Below are 18,167 nucleotides of genomic sequence, written 5' to 3' on the forward strand. Positions count from 1 at the left end.
TGGAAGCACAAGAGCAGAGTGGTGCAGGGGTCAAAGACACTCTCTGAAATTAATGATAGCTTAACCTGTTCATTAAACAACTGTTTTAATCTATTTGTGCTTTACATTTGGTGTTGGATGTCACTCTTCAAACAAGAGTGGATTCTACAAGTTTTGTTTGTCTCTTCACTGTAGACAAATTCTGGTCTTTTGGTTTTACCAGGCTAAGGATATGTGTGTTTTTGCAGTTAAGATAGGGCCTACAAAGTGTGAGGTAAAAGAGTAAATAAGGAAATCCACTAATGTGCTCTTATCTGGGTTATATATGTATATATAGATTAGACTATACATCTACCACATCTGTATGTCAAACCCAACCCCACTACTGTATTTTGTTTATAAACTTTGCAAACAAGAGACTAACAGCCTTTTCACAATCGTGACGGGCAACCAGCAATGCATTCATGTACAAATTCTGGACACTACTTAGTTACTTAAATATGTCTGTTACTTGTTAATTGAAACAAGAATTAACAAGTGCCAAAATATTTTTGTCTGGAAGCATTTTACTTGCCTGCAACTGTCATGATCAGCACTGTTTATGTTCACTTTAATTTATGGAAAATTCTTTGGCTGGAGAAGACTTGATGTATCTTACCATTTCCATTAATTTTTATTTAATTGCACAGAACCTCCAGCTGGTAGCTGATGGCTGCTGTAATCTACAGAAACAGATTCAAATTACTCAGCTCTTTGGAGTTCCTGTTGTGGTTGCTCTAAATGTTTTCAAGTAAGTCTAGTCTTTCATTACTCTTGTGAGTAAATCCACAGTTCAAATTTCACACTTCTCTTGGTTTTTAAATTAATCAGTTTTGACATGAAGAAAAGAAGCTATTAAAGAATTTCCATTTTTCATCATGAGTATAAAGACCTTTAAATCCTCAGCTTGGTCTTAGGGGTTTAAAACCACCAAAAAAGTATATGCTGTTATGGAACTATTAATCTTCCATGTTAATTAGCTGTAACAATTACAAAAAGTGTTCTTGAAACATGTAAATACATATGCTGTATGTAGATGCATTATATATATGGCACAATTTCTGTAGAGACTTGTTTTACAACTGCTGATGGTAGAATAAGGCTAAGTATATGAGGTTATATGAGAGAACCAATTAAACAAAATAATGAGATGGAACTGTTTGGTTGGCAGAACTGATTCTCCTGCTGAGGTTGATCTGGTGTGCAAGATTGCGAAGCAATCTGGAGCATTTGATGCTGTACCCTGCACTCACTGGTCAGCTGGTGGTAGAGGAGCAGTAAAATTAGCTCAAGCTGTGGAGAAGGCAGCCAATCAGAAAAACAGTTTCAAGTATCTCTACAGCTTGGAGGTAAGATTTATTTTTTTTATTCCATGAATATATGCTGCATCAGTGATGGATTTGAAACAAGAACATTGCAACAGAGCTATCTAAGACACTTGGAAAGGGGCTTGACTTGGCTTGGTATCACAAGAGCTGGAGGGAACAATCAGTTTGTGGCTTGTCTAATCAGAGGAGCAGGATACTTGCTGGTAATGCTCACTGTTTAGTGCATTGAATGATGTTTCTGATACTTTCTTCTTTAACATAACGGTGTATCTGTAGGTGGATCATTCACAAATTATTGTGGGAGGCTTCTCCACAAAGATCTCACAGTTATTGTATTTGTCCTAAAAATCAGCTAAAATGAAATATATATAGTTACAGTCTCACTGTCATGGGTGTTGCACCAAGTTGTGGCTCCCTGAAACATTCACTCTCTGTATGAAAGATGATCGAAGTGGCACGTGCATGCTCATGCTCCACTCCTGCCCAGCCAGAGAGGTCAGTGCAGAGAGGAAGCACTGCCTTCCCCAGCACCCGCCTGCACGCACGCATCCCTCAGACAATGATGCGGAGCGCAGGTAGCCCAGTCCTGTTCCTCATCGTCTGCTGATCAGGATTGGAGTCTGCTAGTACAATGTGGCACACATGGGTTGCTGATGCTGTTGGCCTTAGATCCTCAGTCTATCCCAGTGCCCTTACCCCGCTCCGATCACTGGCACCAGTGTCCATGAGCCCCTGAGGTTCACAGCTCACTCCAGCTGCTGGCGCACAGACCTCTCCTCCTGCTCTCTGGTGTTCATAGATATCTACAGCAGAGAGCACACCCACACGGAGGTAGTCAGAAATAAGATTTAATGAGAACAGAGGACAGACTGCGGTCCTGAAGCACAGAGCTCAGTCAGACAAGCTACTGACCAGACACCTTTACACTCAGGTGGCCCCTTCTTACCCTTTTCCCTCTTTTTTTCTCACACTTGTTCCTCTTCGGTCCACCTTGGTTAATCCCTTTTCCCATCTTCAGTCCTTCCACTGAAATGCCCCAGCAATCTTTACGCATTCCCACAATCCCATCATAAGTTTTACAGAGTCCCAAAATGCTGCTCTTCCTATGTCCCATAGGTCCTGTGCTGGTCCAGGCAATCACCTCCTTTTGTTTGCAAAGTTTTCTGATGAAAGAGTTTCCCTATTGACTCACCTTGGTGCATATTGCACCAAGGACAATGGTCTCATCCTTCCCCTTAGATGGTCTTAGGAAACAGGCAATTCCGTGTGCTCTAGTTTTCACTTAATAGGTTTTTTCACTGATTACATTTCTAGAGTTCACCCTCTGATCCTTGCTTGGGCTTCGTTTTTAATTTGCTTAGCCCTTAGATAACCTAACAAAGGATAGTGTGGTCCAAGTTTTCAATCCTATGTCTGCCAGAAATGGTGACTCTTTCCATGTCTTGGGGACTTAATTTTTGCAGTCGCCCGCAAGGTAAGTGCAGCAGTGCGAGCTGTCAAGAGGAGCAGTTTGCGAGGAAGGGCTGCTCGGGCCCTGAACGCACTGTGCTGGAGTACCACCATGCGGGCAGAACGTTTGCTGAGAAGGTTATACAAATGATTTCTCAGGACCTTCCTGACTTATCCAAAAGCGGGTGGGGCAGAATTTGGGCAGCAAACCAGACTTTTCTGGCACCAAGGAAGCCCTTGTCAAATTTCAGATCCTGTGCCTCAGCTGACAGTGTGAATTAAGTTTCTTTAGAAAATGTTTGAATGCTATTTTTTAACAGCAGAACCTCAGCTTTGTTCTTTCAAATGGCTGAAAGTTCCTGTTTTGATTCTTCTCTCCAGAAAAAAGTTCAGCCTAAGGTAGATATGCCATACTGTTATCTTCCACTGTCTTCTCCCTGATATATACCCCATATATGTTGCACCCACTTTATTTCCTCTTTCCACCTCCCCCACTGTTTTCCCAAATGTCAGAAATCCAGCCAACTCCTATTAGTATTAACCACTGCCTTCACAGAATAGATGGAAATACTTTGGGAGTGTAAGTGCTGTGGCAGCTCTTCAAGGTGTTTTGCTCACGGAACATTTTTACAGTGAAAAAATGGACAATATGTCTGCCTTTCTAAGTTTGTCTCTGATGAGATACCCTGGAAACTGAAGATATCATTTTACGGGTTTTGTGTAATAAAATGGGGAAAAAATGCTTTCAGAAAAATGTGTAATAGTTTTCCCCATAGGACATTTGTGTTACAGAGATAGCTCATTAGTGTTTCATGAGTCCCATATTTAAGCTCTGATGTTTCTATATTCTGTGTAGTTTACAATCTTGTGACATGAATGAGTAGGAAGGATTGGTAGGGGTGGACTCTGCCTCTATGAAGGAAGAAAATAAGATTGAATTCTACTTTAATGTCTTTCCAGACACATTGTTTTGTACTGTGTTGCACAAGCAGCATGATCTTCAGCACAAAGGGAATGAGTCACATCTTTACATCAACTTAATATCCCGTAACTTAATACAAGTATTGTAAGCCTCAAAAATATGTTGAAGGGATTTTATAAAAATATAAAGATTTTAAAATACTGTAAAAAAGTAAATTCAGGCCAACAAAAACAGTAGAGTGTAAAGTTCAGGCTTCTGTTTCATCCTTACTGTGCAAAGGATGGGGACTGAAGCAGCTGAAAGTAGGAGAATGAAACAGCGATGCTGTCACTGGCACAGCATTGTAGGTCTTTTGGTCACAGGGCTCAGAGATGTGAAGGAAAGCTAACTCTTCCAAATACGCCTGCCCAGGTATTACTTAAGGTGGTAATAGGATTTTTTGATGTAGCAGTTTTGAGGACAGATTTCCACTGTTCAAAGAGGTAACTATGACAGAATATTAAGAAAGAGAAAAGTTAGTAAGATGGGATTCAGACAGGTGGTTTCCCCTTTCATTTGCCCAAAGGGGATTTAAGTGAAAAGACACAGTTTCGTCCCTCATCTTTCCAGTGACTGCCGGCTTTGTCCAGTTACTTGAATACTGAGTCCTGGTTGCCTCAAGTTTGACGGGGTTTGCTGTGGTGTTTTTCCTTTTCATCCTCTTCCTTTTTGTCCTTTTTCCTCCTCTTTCTTTTCCTTTTTCCTTCCCTTTCTTTTCCTTTTTCTTTTTCTTCTTTTTATTTTTATTTTTCTTTTTATTTTTCTTTTATTTTCCCTTTGGAATGTCGAAAGGGGAAATATTCTGCTTAAAACCACTACCACTTCATTCATAAATCTGTCTGTCTTTATGAGATTATTCTGCTCTTCCCTTTACTCCATGTCTCCATTTAGTCTGTTCATGTTTATGCGTCTTATTTTCCTCTGTATGGAAAACTTCATCAGAATTTTCTTCCAAAACTGGCTATAATTAGAACAACTTCCAACACCACAGACTACTGTAGCCATAATAGGTTCATTTAACATTCTGATGTTTTGTTCGAAAGTATTACTCTGGGGATTCAAAAACAAAAACCAAAACCCATGTACGTAAAACTGGTTTAGATCCTTTTTTACCAGACCAATGTTTGCAGCAAACTGTATTACTAGTATAGAGTCAGGCATCTAATTAGAGGATAGTCCAGATCTAGTGGTCTCTCTTTGGAATTTTTCCAAGTGGCATGTATCTTTGCAGGGCTTTATGTAATTTCCAAATGTATATCTGGAAACAAAGACTTCCTTGAAAGGTGTTTACAAAGGTATATAATGTGAGAAGAACAAGAAAGTCTCTTCTAGATCTGTCTAATACTGGTAAAAAGCCGAGGATCAGCTATTTTTTTCTGAATCCTGAGGTATTTTTGTGCATTTATACCATCTTGTCTAGTGATACCCAAGCATGTGCTGAATGAACAGTTTTAGACAATGGACATAACACAGTTCAGGACTCAGGCTCCGCTAAGCAGCCCTCTCGGGTATCATATCAAGCTAGCCTAATTAGAAGACTGTGCTCATGTGGTTATATTCCTTGAAGTATCTCGTTTGGTCTGTTTAAACTTTCTCAGGTGTCTCTACATGACACAGTGTTCTGTAGCCCCACTTTCAGATTGCTTATCAGATTCTCTTTTTCTCTTAAGCTGGCAAGCCTTTGTTTTTATCCTAGTAGCTGATGCTTGTAATTTTTTTTATTTTTTTAATGCTTCTTGGTTCTAGCAAGGGTTTGTTTGACATTTTGTATTAGGTGAACAAATATTTTTCAGGATTTGAAATGAGAACAGAATAAGCTTCAAGCATATTTTGAAGGCAGTGTGAAGAATAGCCACATATACAATTTTGGGAGTGCATATGTGTGCCAGTGTCATTTCATAGATCAAGTACAGTACAAGTGACCTCTGACAAGTAATGCCAGCACTGCTGTGACTTTTAACTGTAAGAAAAGGGCATAAACAGGTACAGTGTACCATGAAATGCTTACAGTAATTAGGAATTGCATAGGATGGGGGTTCAGGAGAAAGCGTGAGTTTTAGTATGGTAGGCTCCAGAGTTTATAACATAGTTTTAAAAGATTATGGGCAGTAGCCGTAATAAATACTACACTTTTTAATATTGAGTTTTGCCCCCACTGCACACTAACCTCTCTTATTTTACTGTTGAATTGGTTTCTTGCCGAGTATTTCTCTTCAGTGTTTGCAGGATGGGTTTGTTTTAAAAGCCTCCTGAACTCTCTATGAAATAATCTGTGGGGTTTTTTTTTAATATATATATTCTTGCCACATATGGAAAATATCAAAATATCAACTCTCTTATCACTGTTGACTTCCCTTTTGGGTTCACTTTTCTTGAAGTATGGGTCTTTAAGTTGCAGCAGAAAGCTATTACTCAAAATAAAGTTGACTGACCCATTAAAAGTAAGTTTAGATAACTAGAGGGAAGATGGGAGAGGATGGAAACATACCCCTCCCATTCCAAAATTTTTCTGGCTTCAGTGCCTGTTCTTTGCCGGGCAGGGGCGAAGATGGGGGGGAAGCTATATTCCCCACTGATGCATGCTTGTTGAGTAACCTGCCTTCTTTCACTACCTTGCTCTCCTCTCTTCTCCTGCTGAGAACTCTCCCTTGACTTACAGCAGCATTCCTCAGCCTGGGGGAGGAAACATAGGTCTAAAGAAAGGCGTTAGGTTTTTAAGAGGTGCATCGCCCCTTCCTGCAAGGCAGCTGGAGTGCAGTGGGCTAACGCTCTAGGAGATAAAGAGGAGAAGGACAGGCATATGGCATGGGGCAGGATCGGCATATCTGACCAGTCAGCAAGTTAGCATTGTCCCCTTAAAAGACTGACATGGTAACCTGACAGATATGATTGAAGAGCCTCAAATCACCTGATTTATGCTGCATTGGAAAATGGAACTGAAGAGTGTAAAGGTCACAAAAATGAGGTAGAATGAATTGTTCCAGTCTTCCAAGTTTGTCAGAAGACACCTATTTTTGCCAGTGCTCTGCCTTTAGGTAATATTATGACAAATGAAAATATTTCCAGGCTGTACTGTGGAAGTTGATTGCACAAGTATTTTGGCTGAGTGCAGTGAATTGCCTGGCCAGCCTGCAGAACAAAGGGGAGCTTTCTCAGCTTGGGGCCATCCACTGGGAATGAGGTTGAGTAGCAGCACTTCTTCTCAGGGAGGCATCTAAGCAGTCAGCAGCCTCAGCACTGGTGTTTTTCTCCTGCTAGGAGCAGAATAGTAACTTGGGCAAATCTGGAGCATCTAAGCCCACAGTTTTGGCTGCCCCTTCCTCTGTTCTGCTATGGCAGTGTGGTGTGGGCTGCCACTTGGCTCACTTCCAGTCTTAGCTTCAGCTGTCGGAGACAATGGGTCACTCAGAGAGGCCTAAGGGTAGAATCAAAATGGGGCAAACTGTGCTCACAGTGGTTCCCTGTGCATTGTCTTCCCTTCCATCCTCTGGCCTCGTCTCCAATAATAAGAATGAGTTGTGAGTGATGAAGGAGGGAAGAGACCAGTCACTAGAGGAGAAGGCTTCTTTGTGCATGTACTAGGAGAAGTGGCTCGAAGAGGAAGGCAGAGTCAAGAAGGGCTCATGGGGTCGGGGTTTGAGGACACTACCTCCAGGGTAATGAGCTAAGGCAGAGTGTTTCTTTCCATTTGTAAACTTGTCATCTTTTCAATCTCAGTGTGATTGAAGGGGGGGCAAGGGGTGAGTGTAAGGGGTGTTTTCTGTTTCCTCCAGTAATACCATGAAGCTGCTAAGCCATGAAAGACATCCATCATGTGTCTGCTGTCACATCAGCCCAATATACCTCTGTTCTTTTGCCTGGGAGGCAAATAACTTCTATGTTGTTCTTTATACAACATGAAGTTCAGTCATGTATGGACCCAATGGAAGGTCCTCAAGCACTACTGGAGTAGGAATAAATAAAATTATATATGCTCCTTACTGAAAGTTTTCCTAATAAATGGTGGAGATCGTTTCTCATCTTGAAATGCAGACTGTACTGCTCTCCAGCGTATGCTAGTCTTTCAACTATTTCCCCCCACCCTACTGCTGGTAAGCCATCTAGGAGTGAAGCCACATTAAGGAGGAATTCCACAGGGCTGTACCAGCCTCTCCTCCTACTCCCATCAAAGAGATTTTGGTGGAGTCTGAATGCTTCTTTCACCGAATTGGGTGTTCTAGGGTGGAAGCTATCTTTCTTCCACTTTGTCTCTTTTTTTTTTTGTGGATGTAGGCTCTTGATGGCACTTCACTTTTACGTTTGTTTTCATTAGTTTTCTATTCTTTGCATGAAGCAATTTTCTTAGGCACAGCTGGGGTTTCAAAGTCAGGGAAATAGAAAATAAATCTCTAAGTCCACAGGCTTAGGTGTTGATTCACAAACTGTTCAACTTGACTGAATATGGTTTTCTGCAAATTAAAAAACAAACTCTTGTCCTGTGCCAACAAAAGGTGGGGGGGTGCTAAAGACTTGGGATTCCTTTTGTCAGCCACAGATCTTCTGGAAACAGAATATACAGATACTTTAATAAATGTGTTTTTATTTTATCTAGGGGAAAAGCTAGAAGTAGGAGTTTGAATGTGCAGTGTCAGCTATTGTTTTAGCACTGCACTCTGTCACCCCACACAGCACCTTCAGCCATACACTCATCATATGTTTTCATTTGGCAGCCTTCCCAAGAAGAGGAATGAGTGATGCCTGCATACTGTTTCACTTAGCCAACTAGCAATTCTTTTTTATTGCTTTTAGTGAATGCATAAGTTAATTTTTTTTAAAAAAAAAGTGCCACTGCCTTGAATTTTGAACTATTTTAAGAATTTCTGTGAAAACACAAGCAGCTTAGCAATGATAAACCCAGAGGTTGTTACCTCATAATTAAACTGGTGATCTCATAATTAAAAATAGGCAATGAGACTAAAGTGAATGTTTAAAGAGCTTGAAGTATTAAGTGTATAAGGTACGAGTGCATAGTGCTTCTGTATATTCTAAACACGTTTTTCAGCACAGTCTTAAATTTTCTCAGAGCACAAAGTCATTTTAAATATTATATTGTATAACTGTGAAGAGATCCTTTCAGACAGTGCTGCACTGACAGGCACTCACTTAAGGTATTCAGTTTAAGCTAATAACACCAGTGCTACTCATAGTAGTGTGGCTTAGCTGCAATGGAATGAAGTATGACTACAGACTTACTGCTGTTGACTCTGGCTTTTCAGAGACATTTTCTGTTGGACTCTGTTTTGGTGAGGAAGTTGGAGAATGCTTAAAAGCAGAAGAAAGGAAGGAAGAAAAGAATAGTGTCAGGGATTGGCTAGTGGGAGTTAAAAAGATTAACTCCTTTCTCCAGAAGCCAAAAAGCTTAAAGTCAAGTGTCCAGATCAGGGTGCAGAAGATGGGAATCCCACACACAGTCCCAAGCCAGGTCCTTGGTAGTCTGCATGTTTTGTTTCATGTGACACTGATTTTTGGCAACAAGGCTGATTTCAGGAATCCCAGCCCAAGCCATCTGTCCCTGCCCCAACTCACTGTTTCTGCTGGTACTTTTCAGTGATGAGATTTCAACAGTTTGAGCAATTCTTTCTGTAGAGACAGCATTTAAGCCATCTTTGTCTCTCTGCTTTATACTGGCTTTGCCTTTATGGTAAACTGGTTGTGTGAACTGATCTGGGTTACAATAGCTTTTTTTTCCCAGGGTTATGTGTGCAGCTGCACAAGCAGCAGTGCTGGCCTCTCATTTGCACTAGCACATGGGTAAGTGTGAGCAGCAGAGGAAGGGAGGATGAAGGAGGGTCTGTTGAAGCAGGTCTGCTGTCCATGGAAATCCTTATGAAGCCCCACGTGGAGAAATGATAATCCACAGTCTGCTATTATAGCTGAAGGAAGAGATGAAGCATGAAGGAAATGTGAGGAAAGGCTAGCAGAAATGAAACACTATTAAATTATGTTTTGGTAAAAATCTTGCTGTTGATAGTATTGGAAGAAAGAAGACAGTGTAATGCAGACAGCACCAATTTGCACTAACATCACATCCTGCAAGTGGAATGGCCTGGAAGTAGCAGTATGCCTGGGTGAAACGCTGGTGTGATTTCATCTGGGATAATCAATCCAGTCTTGGGAATGACAGGCTCTCCTCTTTATCAGTGCTGATTTCTTGGTTTAATCATTCTCTGTCAAGTACTGAAATGTACAGCTACACAGATACTGCTTTTGTGAAAGCAGTTTGTGCGCTTTTGCTGTAGCACTGGTTGTGCTTTAGCCAAGGAGATGATCCTGTTTATGGTGTGGGTGCTTGGCAGTCTCAACAAGCATGTGTGTTTGTACTTGCCACAGAAGAAGCATATGGCTTGGGTAGCTCTGAATGTGTGAGATTGCAGAAATGCACGTTGTCTCCAGCAGGACCAGGGACATGGGTTGTTTCTGAGAGAAACATCAAAGCTACTTAACTGTCAGCAGATATTGATACTGTGTGGCCCTGTAGAACCTTCTGATGTTCAGTATAAATTTACATTGAGTTTCATGCTATGAATTTCTCAAGAAGCTAAAACTTAATCTGAAAATAATTCTTTGAAGCTGCCATAATTCTTTCAGTGTTAGTACTAATATGTAGTTGCTTATCTATAAAAATCAACCTTTGTCTAAATCTATACTGTCTATTGTGTATCTATCACCTGTTCTCCACCTAAATGTCCTTAGTTGTGTAACATTCACAACCTTACATAAGGGAAGTGAGAAACTTTTATTACTGATCCTAAATCTTTAGTGCTTTTGACACTCTGCACATTTTATAAATATCATTATCACCACAGCTGTCCACATAGAAGAGGTACTGTGGAACCACGTTGCCGTTCATATGGGTGCATCGATGCTCACTGTTTAGATGAGATTTTTCATCCTCTTTTCATTAAAACTGTTCTACTGATGGCCTGCAAGTAGTTGCATCAGCGTAGCTGAGGGTACTGCATCATAGTTTGTGAATGGGAGTGAACAACTGGTTCAGGTATATCCTAAGCCATCGTAGAAAATTCTCAGACAAAAAAAGTGAGAGAGACAAGATTACTTCTTTTTTTCTAAGTGTCTGAGATATGTGGTTTCTTCTGGCAGGTATTTGACCCAGGTGTTTAAGGTACAAATAGCAAGCCCACACGATTTCAGCTGGACCAAAATTCAGCTTAAAGTGCCTTAATGATTTATTTACTTGTGCAATATGCCCCTTTTCAGCCCCTTTGAATTCAGCTAAACACTTTTGTATGTGAATTAGCACTATGAAGCGTTACTACATATGGTGGATGCCTGTGCACGTCAGTGAGAGTATTTCCATAGTGAAGTGCTGAATAATCAACATTGTTGAAAACCTAAAGCTAAATTTGCCCTTTAAAGACCAGATAAGAGAAAGTAAGAATTATTCCTGCGAGTGTCTTGTAAACTCCCAGGCTTCTGCTATGGCATAGACATAAAAAGTCTCTTGAATTACTAAAGCTTCTTTTCTGATAAATGCCATTATGTTATTTTCAAGTAAAATTAATTTTTATGACTCATGTGAAGTATTAGGTGACTTTTCTTTGGGAAATACCTCTTCAAGTTAAATTAAAATGAAATTTCCCAGCAGTATTACTTAATAACTGGAACACAGGAAACTTTTTAGCTTGAAATGCTGTTACACTGTGATTCTAAATAGTTAATCCCTTAAAAATCCCTAAGAAAAATACTAAGAAACCAGTGGATTCTTAGCACAGTGTAGTGTACTCCTTTCCCTACTCCTGAAACTTCAGGAAGCATATTTGAGACTGTGCATGTGCTTGGGCTGTGTTAATGTGTATAGAGCATCTGTGCCTCCCTGTTGGTTTCTATCTGAATTGGGCTCAGCCAGGACTCATCTACCTGTGCTGTGAGATTAAATAGGCTCAAACTCTGCTCTGTGACACCATGCATATCGCCTCACCCGTTTGTATGTGCATGCCTTGCAAAAACATGTGGCAATCTTGGAAAAACACTTTTGTTTGCCATTTACACTCCCACAACTGGTGATTGTTCTGAGGTTACATTTACAAAATTTGAAGTCTGGGTACTGGCCTGGAAAGTATCTGAAAATCTGGTTAAAAAAAATTAAAAATAACCAGCACAAACACGTAGGGATACAATTTGACTCTCCAGCTCAGGCTCAGTCATGCAAGATATTGCACATGTCCCAGGAGGAGCAGAATGTCACCACTGTCATTAAAGCACTCTCCTCTGCTGTTAGCCACAGCCCTGCAGGGTTTCATTTGGAAACTACAGCTATGGTCACAGGAAAGGGGCTGAGGGTGTAGTAATTATGCTGCTGTCAAATTAGTTTGAAGTATTTTGACACAAATGCAAGTTGAATCTAAATTAAGATCTCCATCTCAATGAATTTACTGAGGTTTAAGCAGGAAGGTGTTAGTTTTGATGCTGGCCTGCTGACAACAGGGAGTGGAATTCCTTTTGCCTTTGCTTTTGGTCTTGCTGTTAGTCCTTGGCTGCAAGTAAACAGCACCCAAAAGGCAAGTTAGCAGACACATTTTGCATTTCTTCCACTGTGTTCAAAGCTGCCATGGGTATGAATATACGTAATAATTAATCTGAGAGAAGTTTCATCTCATGACAGCTATCCATGTCACTAAGTAGCTGTTCAGCTTAATGCTGCCAGGAATTATGTATGGGATATTTGCAATGTGTTATCTCCAATTCTCATTAGATTCTTTTGCACTGCTTGGATTCCTGTAAAAAACCTGAAATCGGGAGTGTGACATCTTCCTACCCAATTAAGGTGCACTAATCATATAGTCAGCATGTTCAGACATGTCTTGTGGAACATCTTTAAACCTCACTTTGAAATTTCATATCTGAGGGGGGAATTTTATTTGAACCTTAGTAGCTTTTAATGCCTTACATTTAAGCTACTTGAAAGTCTGGAAAGCTTTTTTTCTTGTCATGTCTGTGTTACTAGATTTCTTTATTAACACAAAGGCAGATTACTTTAAACTTTAATTGTTCCAGAATTGAATCATAAATACAAAATGGTCTGTCTGACACAAACCCTTCGATTGATGTGTCTTTGCAGGAAAAACACTACTTCTAGACAAGCACTGCAAAAATGTGATTAACTGTGGAACTTCTTATAAATACACCGGCTAGAGTTTATTATTCACAAACCAATTCCTTGCCTTTGTTGGAATAAAATGAAATACTTTGATTATGTGTTCTGGTGCTTTTTGTATTGCTTGAGATTGCCAAGTCTTCTTCCCCAAGTGGTATCTCTTCAGATTTTGTTGAACACTTCATCCGCGTGGCTTCTTAATTAAATATTCTGGGGTACAAATTACTGATGGGATGTTCCTTGGAGTATTGCACGCATCTATGGCCATCTCTGGTCAGCACTGAAGTAGCTGAACTTCTGGTATGTTCCTTCCTCCATAGTCCTCTTCCTACAGAAACAAGTCAAAGAGGTTGGCTTGTTTAAAATAGGCTATATGGGTCACACTCGCTGTCTCCAAGGTCATTCAAAACAAAAGAAGAGAGAAAGAGGAAAGAGTTCTTTAATTAAACAAAAATGATGGCACAAAAAGTGAATGACTGATCTGACCACAAAAACTGCTGAAAACCTGTGGAAGGATTTTTAACAGCCAGAATGTGAGAGTCTGCATCTGCCTTCAAATAGAAGCCAGAAAGACAGAATACACGTTCACTTTAAGCTGGATAACATGACATGGATACATGTGGAGACTGAGGTTGAACTTAGTGATTTGTGATCTCAAAGTGTTTCCTAGAATGCTTTCATTTTTTTGTGTGTGTTTTTTTTAAGTGTCCAAAGTGCTTTACTATATCAATACTACAATTCAAAATACATATCTTAGGCAGGATAGGAGGTGAGAATAAAAAAATTAAATTATTAATGAAGGAGCAGTGATGGGTCAAGAATTTTCTGCTACAGTTCCTTGCTTCTCAGAGGAACCTTCCCTGGCTGCCTGCTACCTTGTCTTGTCCAGTCATTGTATCGGTTATCTTTATTGTGAAAGGAAATTTATTTGTCTAGTGATCCCTCTTAACCCAGCGGAGCTTGCTTCTTTGTATCTGCAGTGTGTGTTAGCTTTTGCTTCTTAAAAACTACATGGCAGTGATTTTCTTCTTCCACTTTAGGCAAGAGTGTAAGCTCACGTTGTCAGCTTTATAATGCACAAATTGTGCAGCAGCTCCCAAATTGAGTATGGTTGTAATTCATGTACCTGTAGCTGGGTATCGTCTCCATCACCAGGGTCCTTTACTTGGTTTCATGCTTTAGCAATCCTGTTTAACAAGAATGAATCTAAATGAGAGATTCAGATTTCTCACTCAGCAAACAAAATCCTAGTTTCTCTCAGTTAATGTTCATGCTTGTATTGTTTCCTTGTCTCTCTGCAGCTTCCTATTGTTGAAAAAATAAGGATCATTGCTCAGAAGGTGTATGGAGCTCAGGATATAGAGCTGTCTCCCGCTGCACAGTCACAAGTTGATCGTTACACTCGACAGGTCAGAATGCCAGTGAATTATGCAGTCAGGTATTTGCTGGATGAAAGTCTTATGAAACCCTGGGGTGTAAAAGGTTCTCAGATTGGAGTGTTTAGTCAAGCTTTGCTAAAAGGTGTGAGCTTACCCATGGTGCTAAACTGTGAAAGCCAGTATGGATTGTTTAGATTACATTAGGTAGAACAGAATGGTTTTAACCTTGAAAGCTATCTCCTGTAAGATATGTATGGTGTTTGAAATCCTTCTGAGATTGTTGATGAAACTCTATATTTTCTATGCAGAGTGGTAATTTTGGGTTACTGCCTTAAATGTGACAACTGCACATCTAGTAATATGTGCCAAATTTTAGCATATGACTGTTCACTTGTACCTGCAAAAAATGAGTTTGCAAACACAAAAAGACCTGTGCACAGCTATGCATGTCAGCAACAAAGCTCCCAATACTTGTAAAATTAGGTTCCCTTCTGTTTATATACTTTTCAAGGGGTTATAAATGCTAGAAGGCGCAATAGACCACCATTCCTAAAGCATGTGGGAGTGGGCTTTGTTACACTTTGAAAACAGTTATAAAACCATGTTGAGAGGTGAATGTATCTTCTGTAATGGAGTGGCTTCTGCACATAAACATGTCTGGAGCCTTTCTGTCAGAAAATTGAAATTAGGCACGAGTGTCATCAAAAAATTCCTGAGCATACTTCAGCAGTCTGGTCAGACAGCCGGAAGTATAGCCATCTTCTCTATAATGCAAATAAATCTTCTGATAATTGATTTGATTTTCTAGATGTAAAGGAAGCTTACTTAGTGTACTTGAAGCAAAATAATCCATGTCTTTATCTTTTCCTGCTGTGATTCTCTAATCCATTTTTAGTCTAAACGTCAGTAGTATTAGGAAGTATTTTCACAATGTCATTAAAGGATTGTTGTCAGTGCTGGGCTGCAGAGGCAATTCCCTGCAGTGCTGCCTCTCCTCTTGGCCTTGTGGATTGCATCCCTGTTTGTCAGGGAATCAAACAGAAGAGTGGAAGGTGCCTGACTAAAGGTTAATAGATAACCTGCAAGACAAATAGTGTGTGGGCAGCTGCTGAGGGGCTTTCCCTGATTTTCTCCCAGTTTTTGAGTAGCTACTGAACTGTCATTACTGAAGTGGGTGCCATCACATCGCACAGTTTTTATCTTGTTTAAAAACAAAGCATGCATCATGAGCCATTTGTGTTTACCCCCAAGAAGATGTTAGTACCCTTAGATAGTTTTTGACTATGAATTCTGATCTCAAGTAAGTATCTAACTGGTCATTAGTGCCTGCAGAGAAGTGTCATACTGGAGTTTTATTAAGTTGGTTCAGGTTTGTTGTTCAGTGTGGTAGCTGTTGTGCACCCTTTCTGAAAATAGCATAGTCTAGCTGTTGAATAGGCAACTTTTGCACCTAACTCTAGATTGAGAACCTGCTCTAGAAGCTGGATATCCCTACAGTCAAATCTCTGGAGATAGAGGCCTGAGATGAGAGAGAATAGCATGTGAAATAGTTTTCTGTCCATTTCTGAAATATTAGCTGTTGAGAAACTGAGGTTAACTATTGCTATATGGATTTTAGGGTTTCCAGAAGATACCGATAACAAAGTGGAAACATATTCTGTCTTTAATCTTAAAAACATTTTTCTCTTTTCCTGCCCTTTTCTGTTAGGGATTTGGAAATCTTCCCATTTGTATGGCAAAAACTCACCTATCCCTCTCCCATCAGCCTGAGAGGAAGGGCGTTCCCACTGGTTTCATTTTGCCGATTAGTGATGTGCGAGCCAGTATTGGAGCTGGATTCATCTACCCTTTGGTAGGAACGGTGAGTGCAGAGTATTCAACTTGATCACTCCCCTTCCTTTGACCTAGCTTGACAGGGGAGTGCGTGTCCTGTTTGCCTCTAAAAATAATGTGTAGAACCAGGTGAGTTCTTGATTTTTTTAATGATAATTTTATCCTCACACTTTTTGCAGCTCTGTGTTGATAGGAAAAGAGAATTAGGAAAATGTAATATCATATAAGAGCTTTGACTACAGAGTCTGAGAGAACGGGTCTTGCTATTAGTTCTGTTTCTGATGTTTTTCACTTAGTTTAGGATACTTAGGCACTCTAATACTGCAGAAAAATGAGTTTACATGTCTGTTGCCTTTCCTTAGTCGAATTGCAGCCTATAAGTAACTCTAGTTACATGACTATATTCTAAATGTTAAATCTTTCATCTGTCATTACAAAGCATTGTAACGTATTTAGATGAAAGGAATTGTGTTAGGGAAAATACGTTCAAAATGATTGCTTTTCAGCTGATGAGCTGGATCCATTCCCAGTCCTTGTGAGCATCTCTGCTGGTTCTGTAAAACTAAGCTATGGTGGGAAGTGAAAGATTTCTAACTGCAAAAGTAGCAGCACATTCCTTCTCCTTTTTAGAGATTTAAACAATGAGATGTTAAAATGAGGCAATTGTCATCCTTTCTTCCTACCTGTCCTTAAAAGTACGGACTCAGATTAGGAAGCTCTTGACATGCTTTATCAAAGTAGCTGAGAGGCTAGTCAGCTCATGCCTTTTGCCAACCACACACCGTTGCTCCGAACAGTAGTTGAACTGCATCTGACATCTCATAGCATGAGTGGTTACTTATATGTAGCTAATTCATGGGATGGTGCTAGAGAAGGGATGCAAAAGCCATTGCATTTCCGGAAAGAGTACTCTCCCAATGTTATCTCATCTTCCCAGAGGACGGCCTGATTTCCTTGTGTAGCAGTACACTTAGGAAAGTTTGAAAGTTTCTAATCTATTGTTTTGAATTCCCTCTGAAACAATCAAGTGTTTGAAACAAGGAAGGAAGTACTTTCTGACCAGGAGAGTTCCTGAAGTTCAGGAAACTGTGTCACTTTAACTCACTGGACTTTGGGATATGCTTTCCTTCTGCACGGCCACATTATGTGCATCAACCAGAAATGAAGCACAGCTGTGCATTTAAATTGTGTCAGACCAACTTCCAATTACTGATGAGAGAACAACATTTGTCAGAAGTTCTAGTATCTCCATGGCCTGGATTCAAGTTTGCACTGGAAGTTGTGTGTCATAAAGTTGTGAGAAAGAGTGAATGTGAAGAATGGGCAGCAACTACTTCAAATCCATGAGGGAGCTATTCTGTAGGATGTCAGAGTGAAATGTTCTTGGGTTGCGCTTTCTGAATGAGTCACGCTTTGCATACTTCCACAAAAACTAGCTGCAGTTCGGCCTTATAAATCCATAGGAACTGTCCATAGAAGTGGTATAGACCAAACAAGTCAAGGATTAGCTCTTATTTTTTGTTTCTACCTAGAACCGAAAAATAGACTTCTTATGAAGGATGTTTTATATGTGGGAATTCTTACTGGGAGAGATTGTAAAAAATACATCCAAGTTAGTTACTTGGTGAAAGGTAGTATAGCTATGGAACTTCTCTCATATTAGGAACTGGGTAGGCAGTGTTAGGTATTCCAAAAGAGTTTGTAGGGAAGGGTACTGTATAAACATAAGATCCCCAGGAGCTAAAAATCTAAATAGGCAGACATTGATCATTGGTTGTTTGGAAAATATTGCTAATGCTCAGGAATGTGGGGCAGAACACTCCTTGGAACTATCAGAATTGCTACAAATCAAAATGAATGAATGAGTATGAATGTATTCCTAACATACTTACCATACAATTCCTTCTCTAGAATTAAATTTATGGCAAGAGGTCCAGCCTACTGTCTTTCAGAACTGAGAGTTGTGATCATCAGGAAACAAGCTCTCAGAGTTGGACCATTGCTTTTGAGATCACTTTTCTATTTTGCCACCCTCAGATTTTTTT

The 18,167-nt window shown here is 40.0% G+C and overlaps 1 protein-coding gene across 4 annotated transcripts in view; it reads left to right on the forward strand.

Annotated features, from left to right (window-relative positions):
• Positions 1 to 18,167, forward strand: part of MTHFD1L (methylenetetrahydrofolate dehydrogenase (NADP+ dependent) 1 like) — a 157,342-nt gene that overhangs the window by 92,957 nt on the left and 46,218 nt on the right. For 2 of the 4 annotated variants that reach the window (XM_055714473.1, XM_055714474.1), the window contains exons 23-26: positions 669 to 769; positions 1,190 to 1,367; positions 14,212 to 14,348; positions 15,998 to 16,150. In XM_055714473.1, coding sequence (XP_055570448.1) covers positions 669 to 769; positions 1,190 to 1,367; positions 14,212 to 14,348; positions 15,998 to 16,145 — 564 coding nt within the window. In that variant the 3' untranslated portion in view covers positions 16,146 to 16,150. The remainder of the gene's footprint in view (positions 1 to 668; positions 770 to 1,189; positions 1,368 to 14,211; positions 14,349 to 15,997; positions 16,151 to 18,167) is intronic. The other 2 variants (XM_055714471.1, XM_055714472.1) reach the window with 1 other exon arrangement.

This window comes from Falco cherrug, chromosome 6 (genome assembly GCF_023634085.1).
Source record: "Falco cherrug isolate bFalChe1 chromosome 6, bFalChe1.pri, whole genome shotgun sequence".
Taxonomy (NCBI): Eukaryota; Metazoa; Chordata; class Aves; order Falconiformes; family Falconidae; genus Falco; species Falco cherrug.